Source organism: Dermochelys coriacea, chromosome 9 (genome assembly GCF_009764565.3).
Source record: "Dermochelys coriacea isolate rDerCor1 chromosome 9, rDerCor1.pri.v4, whole genome shotgun sequence".
Classification (NCBI taxonomy): domain Eukaryota; kingdom Metazoa; phylum Chordata; order Testudines; family Dermochelyidae; genus Dermochelys; species Dermochelys coriacea.
The window spans coordinates 55,040,528-55,061,784 of NC_050076.1; the positions used below are offsets into that span (position 1 = coordinate 55,040,528).

General features: G+C 48.2%; 1 protein-coding gene across 1 annotated transcript in view; it reads left to right on the forward strand.

Moving 5' to 3' along the window:
- RAB6B (RAB6B, member RAS oncogene family) overlaps nt 1-21,257 on the forward strand; it is a 117,123-nt gene that overhangs the window by 86,520 nt on the left and 9,346 nt on the right. The window contains 3 exon segments of the mRNA XM_038417644.2: nt 7,034-7,145; nt 11,645-11,738; nt 16,322-16,388. Coding sequence (XP_038273572.2) covers nt 7,034-7,145; nt 11,645-11,738; nt 16,322-16,388 — 273 coding nt within the window.

Here is a 21,257-nt window from a genome sequence, read left to right on the forward strand (position 1 = left end):
CTCAGCACAAAAAGTGGGAGTGTGCTAACAAAATTTGCAGATGATACAAAGCTGGGAGGTATTGCCAATTTAGAGAAAGACCCGGATATCATACAGGAGGATCTGGATGACCTTGTAAACTGGAATAATAGTAATAGGATGAAATTTAATAATGAGAAGTGTAAGGTTATGCATTTAGGGATTAATAATAAGAATTTTAGTTATAAGCTGGGGATGCATCAATTAGAAGTAACAGAGGAGGAGAAGGACCTTGGAGTATTGGTTGATCATAGGATGCTTATGAGCCGCCAATGTGATATGGCTGTGAAAAAAGCTACTGTGGTCTTGGGATGCATCAGGAGAGGTATTTCCAGTAGGGATAAGGAGTTTTTAGTACCATTATACAAGTATTCACCTGGAATACTGTGTGCAGTTCTGGTCTCCCATGTCTAAGAAGGATGAATTCAAACTGGAACAGGTACAGAGAAGGGCTACTAGGATGATTAAACTCAATAAGTTTATGGAGGAGATGGTATGATGGGATAACATGATTTTGGTAATTAAATATTCATGGTAAATAGGCCTAATGGGATAGCTCAGTGGTTTGAGCATTGGCTTGCTAAAACCAGGGTTGTGAGTTCATTCCTTGAGGGGGCCATTTAGGGATCTGGGGCAAAAATTGGGGATTGGTCCTGCTTTGAGCAGGGGGTTGGACTAGATGATCTCCTGAGGTCCCTTCCAACCCTGATATTCTATTCTAATGGCCTGTGATGGGATGTTAGATGGGGTGGGATCTGAGTTACCTAGGAAAGAATTTTCTGTAATATCTGGCAGGTGAATCTTGCCGATATGCTTGGGGTTTAGCTGACAGCCATATTTGGGGTCGGGAAGGAATTTTCCTCCAGGGCAGAGTGGAAGAGGCGCTGGAGGTTTTTTACCTTCCTCTGTAGCATGGGGTATGGGTCACTTGCTGGAGGATTCTCTGCATCTTGAAGTCTTTAAACCACGATTTGAGGACTTCAATAGCTCAGACATAGGTGAGAGGTTTTTCACAGGAGTGGGTGGGTGAAATTCTGTAGCCTGCGTTGTGCAGGAGGTCAGACTAGATGATCATAATGGTCCCTTCTGACCTTAGAATCTATGAATCTCCCACAATGGCCCATGCCAGAGCTTCAGGAGGAGTGTACAGAACAGGGTAATTATGGAGCAATCCACCCTGTCTTCCACTCCTGGCTTCTGGCAGTCATGCATGGGGTTACATCCCTGAGCATCCTGGCTAATAGCCATTGGTGGACCTGTCATTCATGAACTTTTTCAATTCTTTTTTGAACCCAGTTATACTTTTGGCCTTCACAACATTCCATGGCAATGAGTTCCACAGGTTGACTGTGTGTTCAGTGAAAAAGTACTTTCTCTTGCTCCAATTAATTTAATTAGTGATCCCTGATTTTTGTATTGTGGGAAAAAGTAAATAACACTTCTGTATTCACTTTCCCCCCACTGTTTGGCATTTGATAGACTTCTATCACATCCCTGCTTAGTTGTCTCTTTTCTAAGCTGAACAGCCCTAATCTTTTTAGTTTCTCCTCGTATGGAAGCCGTTCCCTACCCCTGTTCATAGACTCATAGACATTAAGGTCAGAGGGACCATTATTATCATCTAGACTGACCTCCTGCACAATGCAGGCCACAGAATTTCACCCTCCCACTCCTGCGAAAAACCTCTCACCTATGTCTGAGCTATTGAAGTCCTCAAATCACAGTTTAAAGACTTCAAGGTGCAGAGAATCCTCCAGCAAGTGACCCGTGCCCCATGCTACAGAGGAAGGTGAAAAACCCCCAGGGCCTCTTCCAATCTGCCCTGGAGGAAAATTCCTTCCTGACTCCAACTATGGCGATTAGCTGAACCCTGAGCATGTGGGCAAGATTCATCAGCCAGATACCCAGGAAAGAATTTTCTGTAGTAACTCAGATCCCACCCCATCTAATATCCCATCACAGACCATTGCACCTATTTACCATGAATAGTTAAAGATCAATTAATTGCCAAAATCATGAACTATTCTTTGATGCCTGAGTTTCCCCCATCCATGTGCCTGTTTCTGCTCAGTCGTGTGCAGGTCTGAGATGTGCTTCACATGGTCAGCAGCAGCACTGAAGCACAGCTGTAACTGGTACAATCTGGTGTAAGTGGTGCAGATGAGCTTAGGAGCTACAAAGGACTTCACATGCTTGCTCCTGAAGGAAGAAACATCATAGGAAAGGGACCATGTGCACTGCTCAGACGGGTGGGCCAGTAGGCAGGGAGCTAGATCCTATCTTCATGGAGAGTGGCACTGCATGTAGGGCTGGCCAGCCACAGTCCACCTTTCTCAATGTCCATGCCATAACTAGGAAGAGAATGCCTCAGAAGTGATTGATTTGTAATCTCTGCATCAATCCAAAGGCAGGTGATTTCACTGGCTGTCATGTCATCAGATGCTGGACAAACATGTCTAGGATTTATTTCTTGGATAGAAGTGGTGGGACAGATCCTCAGTCGGTGTGAATCGCTGCAGCTCCACTGAAGTCAATAGCGCTATGCTGATTGACTCCCATTGAGGAACTAGACGATCATGTGATATAGCTCATGGATTGAATCATACAAGACGTCAGTGAGAAGACTGCTTGTACTCTTCGTAGCTAGCTGCGTGTTTATTTTTGTAAAATTCTATTTGAGATTTGCTATCTCAGAAGAGCCACTTTTAGATAAGAACATAAGAACGGCTATACTGGGTCAGACCAATGGTCCATCTAGCCCAGTATCCTGTCTTCCAACAGTGGCCAATGCCAGGTGTCCCAGAGGGAATGAACAGACCAAGTAATCATTGAATGATCCATCCCCTGTCACCCATTCCCAGCTTCTGGCAAACAGAGGCTAGGGACACCATCCCTGCCCATCCTGGCTAATAGCCATTGATGGACCTAGAACATTTGTGTACTTTGTGTTCATAGACTTGTGGAACATGGGCAGCTACACAACATCCCAGCAGTAAGCAGTGGGACAGTTATATCAGATGGGATGCTGCCACAGAGAACCAAATTCATGCCTGGGGTAACTCCATTGGCCTCAGCAGAGCCACAGTCAGGATGGAAGTGACACATAGGACCTGATCTGCTAGTGCTTTGCCCTCTGTGCTGCACCAGTCGGACCTTTCCCATGCTGATGGATTGCACTCAGCATCCAGTTTGCTCAGGTGTAAATGAGGATACATGGCAGTGGAGAATCAGGGTCCTGGTGTGTATTAATTATTCCTAACCCTATAGTTCTAAGATGACCTGCTCTTAGAGTCTCATCCCTGTGGCCTCTCCAAGGAGAGGGTGACACTATCTGAAAGGGGAAGCACATGGCTCCCTTGAAGAAGAGGAACAAAGCTCCCATCTTCACAAGCCAAAGCTGCTTGCTTACAAGGAATTTAGTCCCGGTGGTTCCTTTCCTAGGGTGGGCAAGCCAGCCGATTCTGCAGCTTGGTTCTCAGGAGAAGGCTTTCCTGAAGAGGCAGTCCTGTATGACACCCTAAAAATGGCCAGGCCTACCTTTCAGATTCAGCAGGCATGGGCAAAGCAGCACATCGGAGGAGATTTCCTCAGTGACCCAGTGTGTCCTGCACCCCCAAAAACATTCTAGAAGAACGTGGAAACCCACAGCCTGGGCGGGTCCAGCTGGCTGCATGAGCAATGGATGGGGGTGCAGGCAGTAAACCTGGGTGGGTGCAGAAGAAACTGAGGGTGAGTTGCATCTTGGGAATTTGCACACTTTGAGTGTGTGTGTGACTGGAAAGACCAGGTTGGGAGGTGTGGTAAAAGGAGGTGTGGAATAAATGCAGGTTGGAGTGTCTGGAATGAATACATGAAGCGGCTGTGAGTGGGACAAACAGGCAACGCAGGCAATGCAAATACGTGTAAATGAATTCATATTTATGCAAATTGCCCTATCCTGAGGATTCTCAGCTAGCTCTTCGCCAATGCAGCAGCTGTGAAGCAAAGACAAAGATTCAGAACCAGGCCTGGTCTGTGTACACTGGCAATGACAGGTGCCCATACAAGTCAGTCCTATCCAGCAAGAAGGCAGTCTCCATACTGAACAAGAATTACAGGCTGCTCTGCTGCTTCAGAGATTGAAAATGAGACCCAGTGCCTTTCCGCTGCTGTGGAGCTCGAAGGCAAGGCCAGCCTTTGGCACACTGACCTTTCTTTCTGCTTTGTATTCAGCTCCCATTGGTGGCATGGGCGTGGGTTTTTTGTTGTGGCTGCTGCTAACAGAAATGGAAATGCAAAGTGACAGAGAAGTGACACAGGGGCAGGGAGGTGGCTGCAACAGGAGCATGGCAGGGTTACGGAGATGATCTGGGGATGTATTGCTTATTCACAATGTGTTGCTAAAAGGCTCCTCAGGACAGGACTACACCCCAAGTCCCTGTTTCAGTTGTTGTGCCTCCTCTCTGCATGCTCTCTCTGATGGGTGGTGGGTTCTCCACAGAGCTCCAGAGCAGAGACTGGGCCCGGCCCTTTGTGTATTGAGCTGAGTTACTGGCTGGAGAAACAGTCCCCAGTGAAGCTACGTTCACGAGAGAATATGTCATCCTCAGCAGAGTGAACCTCTCAGCTGTTGTAGATTAAAGGGGTGGGTCGGGTGCTATCCCAGCAGGAGTTGGGTAGAAGTGATGCATGCAGCCAGTGTGGCAGTGACATGTGGAGCTCAGTTCGCAGGTGGGAAGTTACAGACAAAAGTGACAGCAACCACCGACGATTCTTTTTCCTCATTTTCCTTCATGGTCTGACCTTCCACCCCGTACCTCCCCTCAGGTCCTTTCTCCTGCACCCTCTCTCTCTTTAGGGACTGTCTGGCATTCACACATGCCTTTGTTTCCACTCTCAGCCCCATTCCTCCTTCTGCAGACTCCTTGAACACAGGATCTGTTTCAGCTTACATGACCCCTTCCCCCAGCTCCGCTTGGCCTCCTGCCATCAGCCTCTTCCCACCATAGACTCCTGCCACCAATGCGTTAATATCCTTCTCTTGGCTACTCCCTCACCCCTCCCCATCTTGCCCCTTGTGCAGACCAGTCCCCCTGTGCAACTGGGTGTGAAATGCTCCCATGCACTCACGCCGGGGGCAGCATGTCACACTTTGCACAGAGCAATGGAGAACCAGGGCCATTGTCCTCACTCTCCATCACTTTTCTGATGCCCTCAAACTGATTCGTCACCTCCAATTCTTCTCTCGCTCTTCCGACATCTCTGTCAGCCTCTCTTTGGTGGATTTCAACTATGCAGCTCTTCCTATGTGCCCCCCAAGCTCTGCCCCTCTCCCCCTCTATGGTCTCCCTTTAGTGCCCTTTAGAGGGTAACGTGGGTTGGACCAGGAAGGGATCTCCCCTTGCACTAGCCAAGGAGAAGGGGGCAATGTGAATGCTCCTCCTTACTTTAGCCCCTGCTGATCTTTCATGCTCCCATGGGTTTGTCAGGCACCTCTCCGTTGACGACTCCCCAGTCTAATTATCTTTCTGTTCATCTCTTCTGCCCTTCTCCAATATTTCCTCTGGAAGGGCTCACCCAGACGCTTAACTGGCTCTGTCCCTGCAAGCACCATCTTTCCTGTTGCACAAGCCACTCACTTGGTGTTCTCTTTTCCCTGATTTCTTTCCTTCTCCCTTCATGTCCCAGCCCATGAGGCACTGTACAGCTCCTTGCTTGCCTGTAGTGTAACATAAAGGACAATACGTAATGAGATAAGGTGAGTGAGGTAATCTCTTTTACTGAACCTCACCCACCTTGTCTCTAATATCCTGGGACCAAGACAGCTACAACACCATTGCAAACAATACTTAATGACACTGTTACGAATGCTTTGCACTTAGTGCCTTTCTGTAAACACCGCAAGGTGCAGTATAAAATTTACATTTTTAAATCTCACAACATCCTTGTCAAGTGTGATCAGACCCTGTCAGGATTCCTTCCCCACTGTGAATTCTAGGGTACAGATGTGGGGACCCGCATGAAAGAGCCCCTAAGCTTATTCTTACCAGCTTAGGTTAAAAACTTCCCCAAGGTACAAACTTTGCCTTGTCCTTGAACAGTATGCTGCCACCACCAAGCGTTTTAAACAAAGAATAGGGGAAGAGACCACTTGGAGATGTCTTCCACCAAAATATCCCCCGAAGCCCTACACACCCCCTTTCCTGGGGAAGTTTGAGAATAATATCCTAACCAATTGGTTACAAAATCATCAAAGACCCAAACCCCTGGATCTTGGAACAGAGCTCCTGGAAAAATCAGTCAGGTTCTTAAAAGAAGGGTTTTATTAAAAAAAAGAAAGGTAAAAATCATCTCTGTAAAATCAGGATGGAAAATACTTTACAGGGTATTCAGATTCAAAACACAGAGGATCCCCCTCTGGGCAAACCTTAAAGTTACAGAAAACAGGAATAAACCTCCCTCTTAACACAGGGAAAATTCACATAAAACAAAAGATAAACTAATCCGCCTTGCCTGGCTTACCTATACTGGTTGCAATATTGGAGACTTGGATTAGGATGGGTTGGAGAAGATGGATTTCTGTCTGGCCTCTCTCAATCCCAAGAGAGAACAACCACGTAAACAAAGAGCACAAAACAAAAGCCTTTCTCCCCCTCCCTCACCCCAAGATTTGAAAGTATCTTGTCCCCTTATTGGTCCTTTGGGTCAGGTGCCAGCCAGGTTAGCTGAGCTTCTTAACCCTTTACAGGTAACAGGATGTTGCCTCTGGCCAGGAGGGATTTTATAGCACTGTATACCGAAAGGTGATTACCCTTCCCTTTATATTTATGACAGACCCTGAGATAAACTGAGACACCAGGGATATTACCTGACTTGTCCAAAGTGACCCAGAATCCAATTCTCTTCTCAGTGACACCAGTGTAAAAACTGGATTAACTTGACAGAAGTCACTGAGTTACCGCAGCAGATCACACAATTGGCAAAAATCATTCTCTTTCTCACAACCACCTGCACTGTTCTGTCTCCTCACTCACAGATCTCAACTCCTTCCAGCAGACATCCAAATGGATTGATGATGTCAGGACAGAAAGGGGAAGTGATGTCATCATTATGCTAGTGGGCAACAAGACGGACCTCGCAGACAAGAGGTAAAGGAGGGGCCGGGAGGGTGGGAACCGGGTAGGGAAGAGAACGGCGTTATCCTTACAGCCCCACAGTTCTAGAGCAGATTCTCAGATGTCACACCTGATAAGCACTGACGTACCATTGGGAGACCAGTTGGAAGACCGGCCATGTTCAAATCGCTGCCACAGCCGCAACCCCCTTTTTCCTGCTGTGCCCCATGGTAACTCAATGGTAGCATATTGAGTTTTACATTTTGCCTTGGGAAGGGCACTGAAATACTGTGAGTGTCAGATTGTCTGATCAAGTGTCATTACTGGGGTTACTTGGTACCCCAAGCACTGGGTGCCAGTAGCGTGCCCAGCGTACCATGTCTTAGAGGCAATGACTGGAGATATTGCAGCAGCAAGGCCCTGCTGCACTAGCCCTGTTGGGTCCCAGTAATCACTGAGACACATGGCTCAGGGAGAGCTTTGTACTGGGGCTGTCAGGAAAGGGGAAGGCCGCACACACACACTAGGGACAGAGACTAAGTGAACAATAGCAGCCAAGTAGAGAGCCAGGGCTCTGCAGGGCTATTGCCAGGAGTGTCTGCTCCAGGCCACTCTCTGTCCCAGCAAATAAGCCTTTGAGGGTTCCCAAGCCAGACTCAGTTAGTGTCTCTCATTGGGGTCCCTCTGCACTGGTTCTGTGCCCAACTGTGACTGCTCCCCCAGAAGTCCCATGCAGACCTGCCCCAGCTGGAACATCCAGCAGTCACAGCGGCGCTGTGCACAGTTCCACCATTCCCGGGGATTCTCTCCAACCAGAGCCCAGCCACCTCCCACCTCAGGATCTTCCCCCTTACCTGACCAGGGGCAAGGAGTGCAATTGGGCAGGGGGGGAAGCTGATGGGAAATGTTTTACAGATCCATGACAAGTGTTACTGGAGTAACCCCCTGCTGACAGCTCCTTCCATAAGCAGATCAGTTTCTGTGCAAAGCTCCTGGCCATGGCTGCTAGTCTACAGGATCCTGTCTCCCTCCCAGCAGCCTGTCTTGCCTTTTATAGGGGTCCTGAGCCTGACTGCAGTAGGTGCAGCAGCCCCTGATTGGTTTAGCTCAGGGACATGCTGAGAGCAGGCACGCAGCTGGGGTAGGGTGACCAGATATCCCGATTTTATAGGGACATCTCGATATTTGGGGCTTTGTATTATATAGGCTCCTATTACCCCCCACTCGCTGTCTGGTCACCCTAGCTGGGGGATCCTGGCCCACAGGTCCCAATCAGCCTGGACCAAAATATGAGCTGTTGAAGACAGGCTGGGAAGAAGTGGGCATTTCTGGTTGTGGCTGCTGACTAATAATGCCTAGCCCTTATCCAGACAGCTCAAAGTGCTCTCCCAAGAGGTAAGCCTCATTCTCCTTATTCTACAGAGCCAAAGGCCTTGGTCCTCAGAGGTATTTGGGCACCCAACACACATTGATTTTAGTGAGAAATAGAGCATCCTTTGAAGCTATGGGCCAAAGTAACTTAGCCCATAGGCCGGGGCAGAGCTGGGACTAGAATCCCAGGTCTCCTGCGGCCCAGTCCAGTGCACTATCAACTTGGTCACACTGCCAACATTTTAAAAGCTGCTGACAAAAAAATTCCAGGAGGAAATGGAATTCCACTGAAATTCACCAGAGTAAATGGGAGGGGAGGGGGACAAAATGGAACAAAAAGATAAACTCTTTGCAAGAAATGCAGTACTTCTAGGTAGATGTCTAATAGGAGCTCCCTCCAGCATCCTGGTGAACAGAACAGTTGGAATTCAGTGGTAGGGAAATAAGGGCTTTGAATTTCAAGACACCCTGTGAAACAGCTCTCTGGGAGCTAGAGAGCTGGGGACCCAGCCTCCTGCAGGAGTGGAATAGAGCCACAGCCTCTTCCCATCCTGGAGCACAGATTGCAAGGATAGCATCCCTTCAGCATCAGTGCCACGCCGATTGAACGGAGAAGGTGAGTGTGCTAGAGGGCAGCAAGAGCAATCTGGTAGCAAAGAATGGGTACTGCAGGGGAGAACTGTCGCTCTGGGGATGGAGAGATGGAGTATTCCAGATTCTGGGGCGGAATAGACAGAGTGAGCAAGAGGGTGCAGGGGGTGGATAAAGTAGAGAGACAGGAAGGGAGCCTGTGCTCTGGAGATGGTAGGGGGGTGTGATAGTAGAGATCTGGGCAGGCAGAGGGAGGTGGAGTTCCTGGTTTCCGCTGAAGAAAGCTGAGTTGTCAGAATCACACTCATACTGCTGGGAGGTGGGGGAGGGCCCCCACTCTCCTTGTGGCCCTCCAAGACACCGGGAAACATCAGACCAAGTGGCTCCAGGCAGCTATCCAGCAATCTGTGGGCAAAAGGAGCTGCAGGTAGAGGGCAGGGAAAGGGACCAAACAGCAGCCAGCCTTCAACCCATTAACAGCTAGAAGAGCCTCCAATTCCCCCCTCTGTCGCCACTGCTGAGGAATTTGGCATTCATCTTAGAGAAGTGTGTCCCTGGGGGTGCTCCGCTGCAGGTGTGTCTGAGTCCCTCCGCTGCTGATGGAGAACTTCGGTAGCTATGTCCGTTGGGCCTGCACATGCACTGTCTCTCCTCCATCGATGCATTCTTGCAGCCTAGCAGTGGGCATGCCCAGGGCCTGTCTGCGGTGAGAGGAGACGGAAGAAGGGCTGCATCAAGCTAAGCTTTGCAGGACTTCCAGTTTCCACTGTTCTCCCACTTCTCCAAGGAGAGGTCTGAGGCGCCGGTTGTTCCTTCAGGCCTCCAGAAAGCCGCTGAGGAGGCAGGGAATGTGGATGTCAGTAAGTCAGAAGAATGGATTTGACTGGCATCAGACGGCTGACTGCCCTATGAAGACAGACTGATCTAGGTTATGTCTACATTGCACTTAGACACCCATGACTGGTCCGTGCCCCCGGACTCGAGCTGATGGAGCTCTGGCTAAGTGGCTGTTTAACTGCAGTGCTGGTGCCCAGGCTCTAGGACCCTGTGCAGTGGGAGGGTCCCAGAGCTCGGGCTGCAGTGCCAGCCTGTCTACACCACAATGAAACAGCCCTGTGCATAGGCGCTGATTCCATGGGTGTCCGGGGCTGGAGCACCCACAGGGAAAAATTAGTTGGTGCTCTGCACCCACCGGCAGCCAAGCTCCCTGCCCTGCACCTCCTCCTCCTTCCCTGAACATGCTGCATCCCCGCTCCTCCACCTACCTCCTAGCGCTTGCTGCCACCAAACAGCTGTAGCAAGCTCCTGGAGGGAGGGAGGAAGGAGGGAGGAACGGTACGTGGCACGCTCAGAGGAGGAGGCGGGGCCGAGGCGGAGATTTGGGGAAGGGGTTGGAATGGGGTCAGAGTTGGGGTGGGGACTCTGGGGAAGAGGTTGGAATGGGAGTAGGAGGGGGTGGGGCAGGGGTGGAGTCAGGGTGGGGCTGGGGCAGAGGGAGGTCGAGCACCCATTCATGCCAGTAGAAGTCAGTGCCTGTGGCCCAAGTCCAGTGGCCTGGGCCAGCCGCAGATGTCTAAGTGCAGTGTAGACATCCTGTGTGGGACAGCTCAGATCTGGTGACTGCAGGGGCAGCTGGAGAATCTACTTTTTCCACCATTTGATCAGAAAACTGATCTAGAGAAGCCAGCCTGTACTGGCAGAGGGATTCATTGTCTGCATTCACTCACGCCCACGCTGGGACCCTCTGCACTAGGCACTTTGCTAGAATCCAAGAAGAGGAGAATACTGTTTAGTGCCAATCGAACCTCATACCCTGTGCCAGCACAGAGAAAGGTCGGCAATGTATTCATTAACCCTCCAGTGCTGCCCCATGCCTGGTATGTCCTTAATGATCAACATGCCCAGGGCATGTAAAGAAGGTTCCTGCTGCAGCCCAGAAGCCAAGCTCACAGGACAGTGCTGCTTTGATGGGCACAGAATAGAAACTGAGAGTCCAGCCAGGAAAGGGGTTCAAATGATTTTCCCATCTCATGCTGTCCTCACCCACACACCTGGGGCCGAATGCAGGAGGGGAACATTGATTCGACTGGTTCGACTCTTCCAAGCTCCACCCACAAAATATGTCCTGCCTGCTTGAGGATGCCGAAATGAGGCTCCCACTCTCAGCAGATTGAGCATCTTTTTAAAGTGTGATCAGACCGGGCTTGGCTCCCCCTCCCTGGGGTTCAAACACTCCTATGCGCTCTTCAGCTCCCCCTCGTTCTGTTTGCTGAGTCACAAAGGATTTAGGTACTGAAACCCTCCCTTGCCTGAACTTTGTCTGCCAGGCAGCCCATGTCACAGAGGCACAATTGATGGCATCTATTTGTGGGCTCTTGTGGCTTTGTAGGCACAAGACCTCAACCATCTGCGCTCTGAGGTGCGAGGAAACAGGCCTGTGTTCAAGACCATAGACAACTGCAATTCTCTTCCCCTTTCTCCCTCCAGACTTTTAAGCTAGGCCCTTCCCCAGTCCTTCCCAGCAAAGTTAGAACAGTTACGGTTTTCCCTTCTCTCCTGTGTGTCCTCAGGCAGATAACAATTGAAGAGGGAGAACAGAGAGCCAAAGAACTGAGTGTCATGTTTATCGAGACCAGTGCAAAGACAGGCTACAATGTAAAACAGGTAAGGGAAGACCTGCTCCAGCCAGAATTGTAGCAAGATCATAAGGATGCAATATTGTATCTTTACTGGCTATAGAAGCAGAAAGCTCTGCCACCTTCCCCTCCATCCGTTGTTCATTTCTATGTAGAGCACTCTTAGATTCCTCCTGGTGCCCTCTGGAGGGATAGATTTGCAAGACATGATGTGCTTTTTGCACATATAAAAACTGGGATCACACATGTGAGGCCCCAAGTAGGATGCTTCCCATTGCAATATCATTCTGAGCATGACAGCATACATGCCTCTTTCTCTGACGTGGTCTGCACAACTCAACACTGAACTCTGAATAGAGTTAGGCAGGTGTGGCTCTAATAGGAAGGATTGCGTGGGCAGCTTCCATGCCAGCTGGGCAGTTGTAGACGAAGAAAAACTTTGACTCAGAAACAGATTGCTAGATTTAATTAAACTGAATCCATTACAACAGGGAGGCCCTTTCATGTTAGCTGCTGCAACAGCTCTGGAGGTGAGATCACTGCTCAGTGCTATCTTTGCAGTGCGAGCTGTCTTTTCACTCTGTTAAAACCTGTTGATAATTGTTTGTTACCTGTTGTTGTGGTGACTGCACTGGGGCCCTGAGGGCTACTACCATATAAATAACCAATAATAATGACCAAAAGGTAAATATCTCACTAGAACAAATGAATAAACAGGGATGTGTATTCCCTTTTGCATCTCAGGGAAAGAAGTCCCAGGTCACTGTACAGCCAGGACTTGGTTTAGATCCATGAATGTAGGATTTGAAAAGTGTAATGGACAGGACACCTGAGCACAGCATTAGCTTCGAGATAAATCTAAATACTAGCCATTGTCTTTTGCTCTACAGCTGCAGCAGCAAAGCAGATGTAGATTCACTAAACTACAATGATAATAACAGTCAATTCTAACAGATATTTGTCCTGGCCTCCAGATAGAAATCACCTCATTCCTTCTGCTGAATGAGATGTGATATAAAAGTGCCTCATACTTGCGATACATGAGCAGTGCTCCTGTAATTAATCATCTAATGTAAATGTTTAGAAATTATTTGAGAAGAAGAAAATACGATTTTTCACATAACGCATGCAGTATCTCAGATTGCATGTTTACTACAGATGGGGATGGCTGTTCCCTGGCTGAGGTTATTTACTTTACAGAGTAATGCAATATGAGCACACATTGCACCACACTACAGAAAGGAAGGCTCCATGTATGCTAATAGCTTCCATGGAAGAAGTTTATGACTGATAGCTCTGAGAGCACTTTACTAACACAATATGCTAATATGCAATATCGCAGACTGGAGGCAATAGACATACAGGGGAGTGGTTTTCAGAAACAGTCTTATTTGGCGCAGTAAACTGAAGGTGCAAATGATAACTTTGAAGGGCCAGCTCCCCACCTAGTGGAAATCACTGTAGTTTAAATGAAGGGATGCCAGTTTATACCAGCTGGGAATCTGCCCTAGATGTCTAGCTACTTCCTCTGCTGGTGCCATGTCTCTCAACATCCAGCCAGGAAACAGGTGACAAAATCAAAGGTGATCTTTGATTCTAGTGGAAGGAAATGAAGGATTGCTCAGCACATGTCAAACTTAAATTAACCTTCTTAGAGCTTTGGGCAAGTCATCCAGTCATGTGAGTAAATTGCTTCTCTCTGTTTAAATCAGACATGTTCCTTGCATCATTTCCAAGTAACTCTCTTTTCTCTTGCCAAAGAAAACATCTTAACACTTTCACAGACAAACCAGAGTGGAATTCACCCAACATTAATTAGGGAAAATGCCACAAGCAGGATTCAAAATCATAAAACTGTGTGCAGGACACCCACCCCGGAGTGCATGGGGCAGAGTCTTCTGCCTCGTGTTCCTGAGTTCTGAAAAAAAAGTTCCTTTGCTGTGCCCCCCTCTGCTCCCTCACCATGACCCACTCACAGCGGTTGTCCTTGGTTAGTGAGGACTCAGGGTTCAGAGGTACATCTGTGTGAGTTCACCTCCCACCCAGGGAAGAAGGAACCTTGCTTTCTCCACCATCTGAGCACTTACTCTTGCTGGCCACCTCACCAGCCGCTCATTCCACTTCTGCCAGCCAACTGTCAGTTACCTTCTGCTGCCACCTTCCCCTCTGCTGGTCAGTCTCTTAGTGATTTTCAGCTTTTAGCAGGCTGCACAGAACTGCTGTCCCACCGCAAGTGATTTCAGCTCCCAATTAAGCACTTAAAATAACAATAAGAAAAGGAGTACTTGTGGCACCTTAGAGACTAACAAATTTATTAGAGCATAAGCTTTCGTGAGCTACAGCTCACTTCATCGGATGCATTTGGTGGAAAAAACAGAGGAGAGATTTATATACACACACACAGAGAACATGAAACAATGGGTTTATCATACACACTGTAAGGAGAGTGATCACTTAAGATAAGCCATCACCCACAGCAGGGGGGGGAAAGGAGGAAAACCTTCCATGGTGACAAGCAGGTAGGCTAATTCCAGCAGTTAACAAGAATATCAGAGGAACGGTGGGGTGGGGGGGAGAAATACCATGGGGAAATAGTTTTACTTTGTGTAATGACTCATCCATTCCCAGTCTCTATTCAAGCCTAAGTTAATTGTATCCAGTTTGCAAATTAATTCCAATTCAGCAGTCTCTCGTTGGAGTCTGTTTTTGAAGCTTTTTTGTTGAAGTACAGCCACTCTTAGGTCTGTGATCGAGTGACCAGAGAGATTGAAGTGTTCTCCAACTGGTTTTTGAATGTTATAATTCTTGACGTCTGATTTGTGTCCATTCATTCTTTTACGTAGAGACTGTCCAGTTTGGCCAATGTACATGGCAGAGGGGCATTGCTGGCACATGATGGCATATATCACATTGGTAGATGCGCAGGTGAAGGAGCCTCTGATAGTGTGGCTGATGTGATTAGGCCCTATGATGGTATCCCCTGAATAGATATGTGGACATATCATCATATGGATACCATCATAGGGCCTAATCACATCAGCCACACTATCAGAGGCTCGTTCACCTGCGCATCTACCAATGTGATATATGCCATCATGTGCCAGCAATGCCCCTCTGCCATGTACATTGGCCAAACTGGACAGTCTCTACGTAAAAGAATGAATGGACACAAATCAGACGTCAAGAATTATAACATTCAAAAACCAGTTGGAGAACACTTCAATCTCTCTGGTCACTCGATCACAGACCTAAGAGTGGCTGTACTTCAACAAAAAAGCTTCAAAAACAGACTCCAACGAGAGACTGCTGAATTGGAATTAATTTGCAAACTGGATACAATTAACTTAGGCTTGAATAGAGACTGGGAATGGATGAGTCATTACACAAAGTAAAACTATTTCCCCATGGTATTTCTCCCCCCCACCCCACCCCCCACTGTTCCTCTGATATTCTTGTTAGCTGCTGGAATTAGCCTACCTGCTTGTCACCATGGAAGGTTTTCCTCCTTTCCCCCCCCTGCTGTGGGTGATGGCTTATCTTAAGTGATCACTCTCCTTACAGTGTGTATGATAAACCCATTGTTTCATGTTCTCTGTGTGTGTATATAAATCTCTCCTCTGTTTTTTCCACCAAATGCATCCGATGAAGTGAGCTGTAGCTCACGAAAGCTTATGCTCTAATAAATTTGTTAGTCTCTAAGGTGCCACAAGTACTCCTTTTCTTTTTGCGAATACAGACTAACACGGCTGCTACTCTGAAACCTAAAATAACAATGGCTCCTAATAGAGCCTATTTAGTTCTATCTTTGAACAGTGGGAGGAACAGGTTAAATCAGCCCAGGGACCCTTATGGAAAAGGCACACCTCCTGGCTAGGACACCTGTCCCCACTCCTCTTACTTTCACAGGGGTGTGGCATTCGAGCCCCTGGCTGAACGAGGTCCTTTCAGATGGGGATGACCCCCTCATTTGGGACAGTTAAGCACAGTTCTAATCCTCTTTACTCAGACAATAAAGACAACAACACTAATAACAACCTTTCACTGCCCCTGCATTCAGTGCGAAAGTGATTTGCAACCCAACACCAGCCAAAGTTGATCACTTTGAACAACACCACTCTATCTGCTGGACATCTTGGCAGAGTAGATGTGTTCATGTAAATACAGTTTTCTCCTGAAGTCTGTCCCCCTCCTGGCTAGTGTCAGGGAGAACTCATTCAGACCCTGCTTGCATTACTAAACTGATTTAGTTACACTGATGAAAATCCATTATGTAGCTGCACTTAAACCAGTGTAAATCATGTTTATACAGGGTTAGTTTAATCCGTTTATTTCCTGGATTAAGTTAAATCGGTATAAAGTGATTTTTAAATCCATTTAGTTACACCAGTTTGAGTTTTCTACCATGATCAAGACCTTACACATTGACCTGGTCACACCAGAGTGGAAGTGACACATGTCTTAGCCCCCAACTTAGCTTCACCAACATTGCACATAATGAGTTTTGCTGTTCTCAGTTGTGTCAAATACAGAATGAAAAGTGATGGCTATGGATACAAACCCTGAACTTCAGTGACAGATTCCTTCTCTCTCTTACCCCCCGACCTACGCCAGCTGTTCCGACGTGTTGCATCTGCCCTGCCCGGCATGGAGAGCGTTCAAGAGAAGAGCAAAGAAGGAAGTATCCTTTTTTTAATGAAACTACCAAGCTCTTCTATTGCACTGTTCAGCCATCGATCTCAAAGGTTAGTACATTGTCCCTCAAGGGAAACTGAGGCTCAGGGAGGTGACAGTTACACAGCATGGCTGTGCACTCAGAGCCTACAAACAGTGTAGTGATGGCATAGTTCTCTGAGTCCAGCCCAGCACTTCAAGCCTGGGCACCCTGACGCCATCTGAAACAGGCCCTGGCACCATTGTCTACAGTATGGGCAGATGAAGCACGGCACCTGGACCTAAGGCATCCTTGCACTGCCTGATGACCGCAGGACTCGGAGCCTGCCATGTGACACATGCATGGACATGTTCATGCCCTGAGCCTAGGCGCTGTTGAGCTGTCTGAGCTGCTGGGTGAACTCCGAGCCCACATCCCCATACGTTATCCCACATGTGACATGTAGTCCCACACCTGCATTTGCTCAAGTCCTGTGAGAATCCTGGTGGCACAGCAGAGTTTGCTGACTCCACATCCCCTGTTGTCAGATGTACATGCAGACACAATGGTGTCCCACACCTGCCTCCCCTCCAGAGCTGTGCAAAGGCCCAGCACGGGCCCCTGAGCCCATTTCCCCTGCAGACCCCCAGGCCTGTCTCAGCCTCACAGAGCAGGCGTGAGCCAGTGGATGAAAACACAAGACTTCCTGGATGGCTCACGTTTGCAATCAGCAAACAGTGCCAGGGCCTTTTGTTCAGACAGGTCATTTCTGTCCTGTCCACAGGCAGGGAAGGCTGTGAACTCCTCACTCACATGGGTGTGGAGTTACTCATGTGAGTAACCACATTGACTTCAATGGGGCTACTCTGTGCCCAAGCACATACTATTGTGTGCTAGGGGTTCCCAATCTTAGCTAGTCATGAATCCTATATACAATACTTCGGAGCAGACAAACATCCATAAAGCTGCAGAACCCGATCCTCCAGTGCACCGTCCCTTGTCCTTGTTTGCACAGAGTGGGCTGGGAATTCCAGCTGGGATTATTCGGGGCTGGGCTGCTCCGTGTCACCAGACCTGTAGAAAATAGGGCTGATGTGGGGAACAGCACTGGAAAGAGGGGGTTGAGGACTTAATAATGTGTGTGTGTGGACGTGATGAGGAGAGGACGAAGGAAGCCTTGTACATAAAGGGAAGGAGTCCTCACGGGAGTGGCCAGGTGCAAGGGTGACGGGGTTGGGCAAAGAAACCATACCTGGAGTTGGAGAGTGAGAGAAATCCCCTGGGTCAGAGGAGTTGAGCACAGAGGCAACAGATTTGTGGCTGTTAGTGGCATGCGTGGGGCCAGGATGCTCCTTTGAGAGACACTGAAGGTCAGAGTTAGGGAGTTAGGAGCCTGATGATGCCAATAGGTGCCTAGGGGGATTTTCCAAAGCACCTGAGTGGGTTTGGTGCCTAACTCCCATTGAAATCGATTGGAATTAGGCACCAGCCCTGCTTGGGTGCTTTGGAAAATCTCATTGGATGGTTGTTTGCATCCGACAACTAAATACTTAGAGAAGCCAGCCCTGGCTAGCTATGGTCACTGATGTGTGGTTTGTGTATTAAAGTTTTAATTGCCAACAGTGGTTCCAGCAGTTGGGGTTTTTCCTTGTATGTGCCACTGTAGCCCACTTGCTATCTGTGCCTGCCTTGGGCCAGTGGCCTTCATGTTGTGCATACAATCCATGGGGAATGGTGCAGTGTTTCGTGAGGCTTCTCAGAGCCAAGCAAGTCAGAGACAGGCTGCAGATAAAAGTGCCACATGGCCAGTACTTGTAGGCCACTTCCCTTGGACTGTACATCATGTCTGGGTTGGACTGTGAATAGCACCAAGGCAGAGTTCTTTTTTCCAGTGTGCATTTGGTGCTGGTATAATCTATCCACAGAACCCATGGTCAGTGCTGCATGCTTCTCTCTCTCTCTCTCTCTCTCTCTCTCTCTCTCTCTCTCACACACACACACACACACACACACACACACACACACACACACACACACACACGCGGTGTCTGGTTGTAGTCAATTGCTCAGTCACCACCCAGGGGCACTGGGGAGTACTGGGGGCTCTGGTAAGACCCGGGAGGGTGGCGAAGCCCCATGTCAGGAGTGGGGCTTAGGGGAGGGGTGGTGTTTTGTAACAGGCCAGGACTTATCTTTGGCCAAGGGTGTGGAGGGCCTAGCAGATGAAAACTTCCCTTGCATAAAAGAGCCAGCACCCATCAGTCATTACGTCCAGCAACAGCTGAAGAGAGCTGGGGGGCTGGTGTGCACTTGTGATGAGCTGGATTTGTTACAGCTCCAGCCCTGCACACACAGAGTCACTGGCTGGCAGAGGCAGGAATTAGCTTCAGTTTCTACCAAAAAAGACTACTGTCCCCTCTCAGGCAGGGTGTGACATGGAACCCAGTTGTAGCTGTGAGCTCCCCCACAGCCAGTGCTCTTCCGGCTCCTCACTCCCGTGGAGACAAGCCAGCATGGCAGTAGCTGTGCCCATCGCACAGCCAGCACCCCACACAGCATTGTTCCCTGCAGCGAAGAGCCAGGCTGGGAATGGAGAAGCTGAGTTTTTCCCTCAGGCTGCCTCCTCCAGTACAGGGTGCCCACTGGGAGCAGGCTGGCCTGGGTTCTAGACAGAGAGCAGAGAAAGAGAGGTACAAAGTGAGCACAAAGGAGCTGGGATGAATCAAGATTCCAGGGGTTCCTGTCCAGCAAGGTATCATTGTCAAAAGGGCTCAAGAGTCATGGTGCAGGCCAGGTTTTCAAAAGAGCTCTGCCCCTAAAACAGGACAGGGAGCCCAAAGTGCTCAGCACCTAGCCGCTCCCAAGGGGACGCTCCTGGCCAGATTTTCAAGACCTCAGCGCCCAGTGTGCTGCACTCTTGAAAATCATGGCCTAGCCGCCTCATCCTTCAGCTGATAAAATTAACCCAAGTCTTTCCATACTTCCCTGGCAGTTGTCCAGGTGGCTCTCTAGCTTCTTTTTTATTATTTTTATAAAGGAGCCCATCGTCATGGTCCGTCTGATGGAAGGTAAAGATTTCCTGGCACAGTGGATAATACTGTTGGCCTCTGCAATATTCCCTAAGGCTTTGTGTGAACCATTGTTTAGTACAGCATGGTCCCTGCATTGGGTTACACAGTCATTGTACAGCCCTGGCACTAGTGGGTGCATGGGAGCCACACTCAGGGCTTAAAATTGATGCCCCAGTTTTTTCCTCCAAGCCACCAGAAAGTGCCAATGCTCAAAATCTTGCTCCTCATGCCAAGCAAATGCAGTAAAACCAGCTGAAGTATTGCTGTTGTTATTATATCAGTATTCCAGTAATGCCTACTGCCTGCTAGGCTCTGTCTACACACTGGACCTGCTCCAAAGAGCAGCCCCAGTCAGCACAGCCTGAAGTTCCAATGCCCAAGCGATGTTACTCCTAATTCTGCTCTGATAACATAATGTCCCAGTAACCTTAGTCCTGCAGCCAAGCCAGGGCCCAAGTTATGCCAGAATGCCATTCCAGCACTTCTTTGGGATCAGCATTCCGGTACCTCCAGCACTGAGGAATGGAACACCAGTACCATTCCGGCACTTCTCTGCTAAGACTCGAGCACTGCTCCAAACAGAGAATAGCATCGTCTAAGGGACATTATTTCTTCCCCCAGGTTAAGGACAGCAATAATGGAGAAACTTGTGACCACTTAATACCCCACGGGAATGTGTAGAGGCCATTTGGAAAGCGGAGCATTCCATGGAATGTCAGTATTGAAGCAGCAGTCTGGGACATACCATTTTTCTGGTCTGATGCTTTTGGAATGCTGGGAGACGAGCCATGCTTTCCCAACGCAGAGGCCAACTAGAGGGTGTTAGAGTTGCGCAGCTAATAAAATACCCTTAGGCCTCCAAACAAACTCACTCAAGTGGAGAGAAGCCATCAAGCACTTATGTGTATGTCCCCTGTGACTATGCAGTCACATCCAACATGCTAGAAGGAAAAGAGTCGTTAATGCACTGGTTCTTTTCCTTCGGTTCCACAGGGCCCATGTAACTACTTGGAGGCTGAAGGCCTGGCTCAATGCTTTATGGCTGGGCTTGGCAGGATTGGAGTTTGAGTTTTTTTATAATTTTGACAGATGTATTTTGATGTTTATTTTTAAGCCTATTTTTTCGACTTACATTTTTACAGTTGCACCAAATCATGTGTGTTAAGCATTTTTTCAGTGTTTATCTAATTAAATGTTCATGATTGTGGGAAATTATGGTGAGAGCCAGACAATAATTATTTAATGACAATAGATGTTGAAATTCAAAAAATTAAAGCTTTATAACCATTAAAACACAACTGACAACATCACATGACAAAATATACAAAGTAAAGCTCCTTAAATCAAACTGTAAAACATTCTCAAACCACATTTTTCTCACGTGACTAGCTGCACATTTGGATTATTATTAATGGAAATATTGTTTCATCAGTTTGTGTATGTACAGTGAGATCCACATTTGCCGATACAAATCTCATCCTTCCATACCTCTGTGTGGTTCATGCCTAGCACTCTTTAGATTTTGCTTTTGTTTCCTCACCTTTTTATTCCGCATTGGCTAGCACAGGCAGGAGCTTTGGCATTACAAATCAGACCAGTGTATCAGCAAAGAGCCCTAACCCAGTTTACTAGGGTATCAGGTCAAACACAAAAGCCAGGCTCATTCTGATTCATCCATGCAGTGGTGCCTCTGCCATCACCACAGTTTGAAAGCTTGAGAAGCAACAGAATCTGGATTTCTCTTCCATAAACTGGGGTTTTAATTTTCAAATGGAACCATTCTCCCATAGAAGTAAGACACTCCAGAGTGCAGGAATTTTATCTA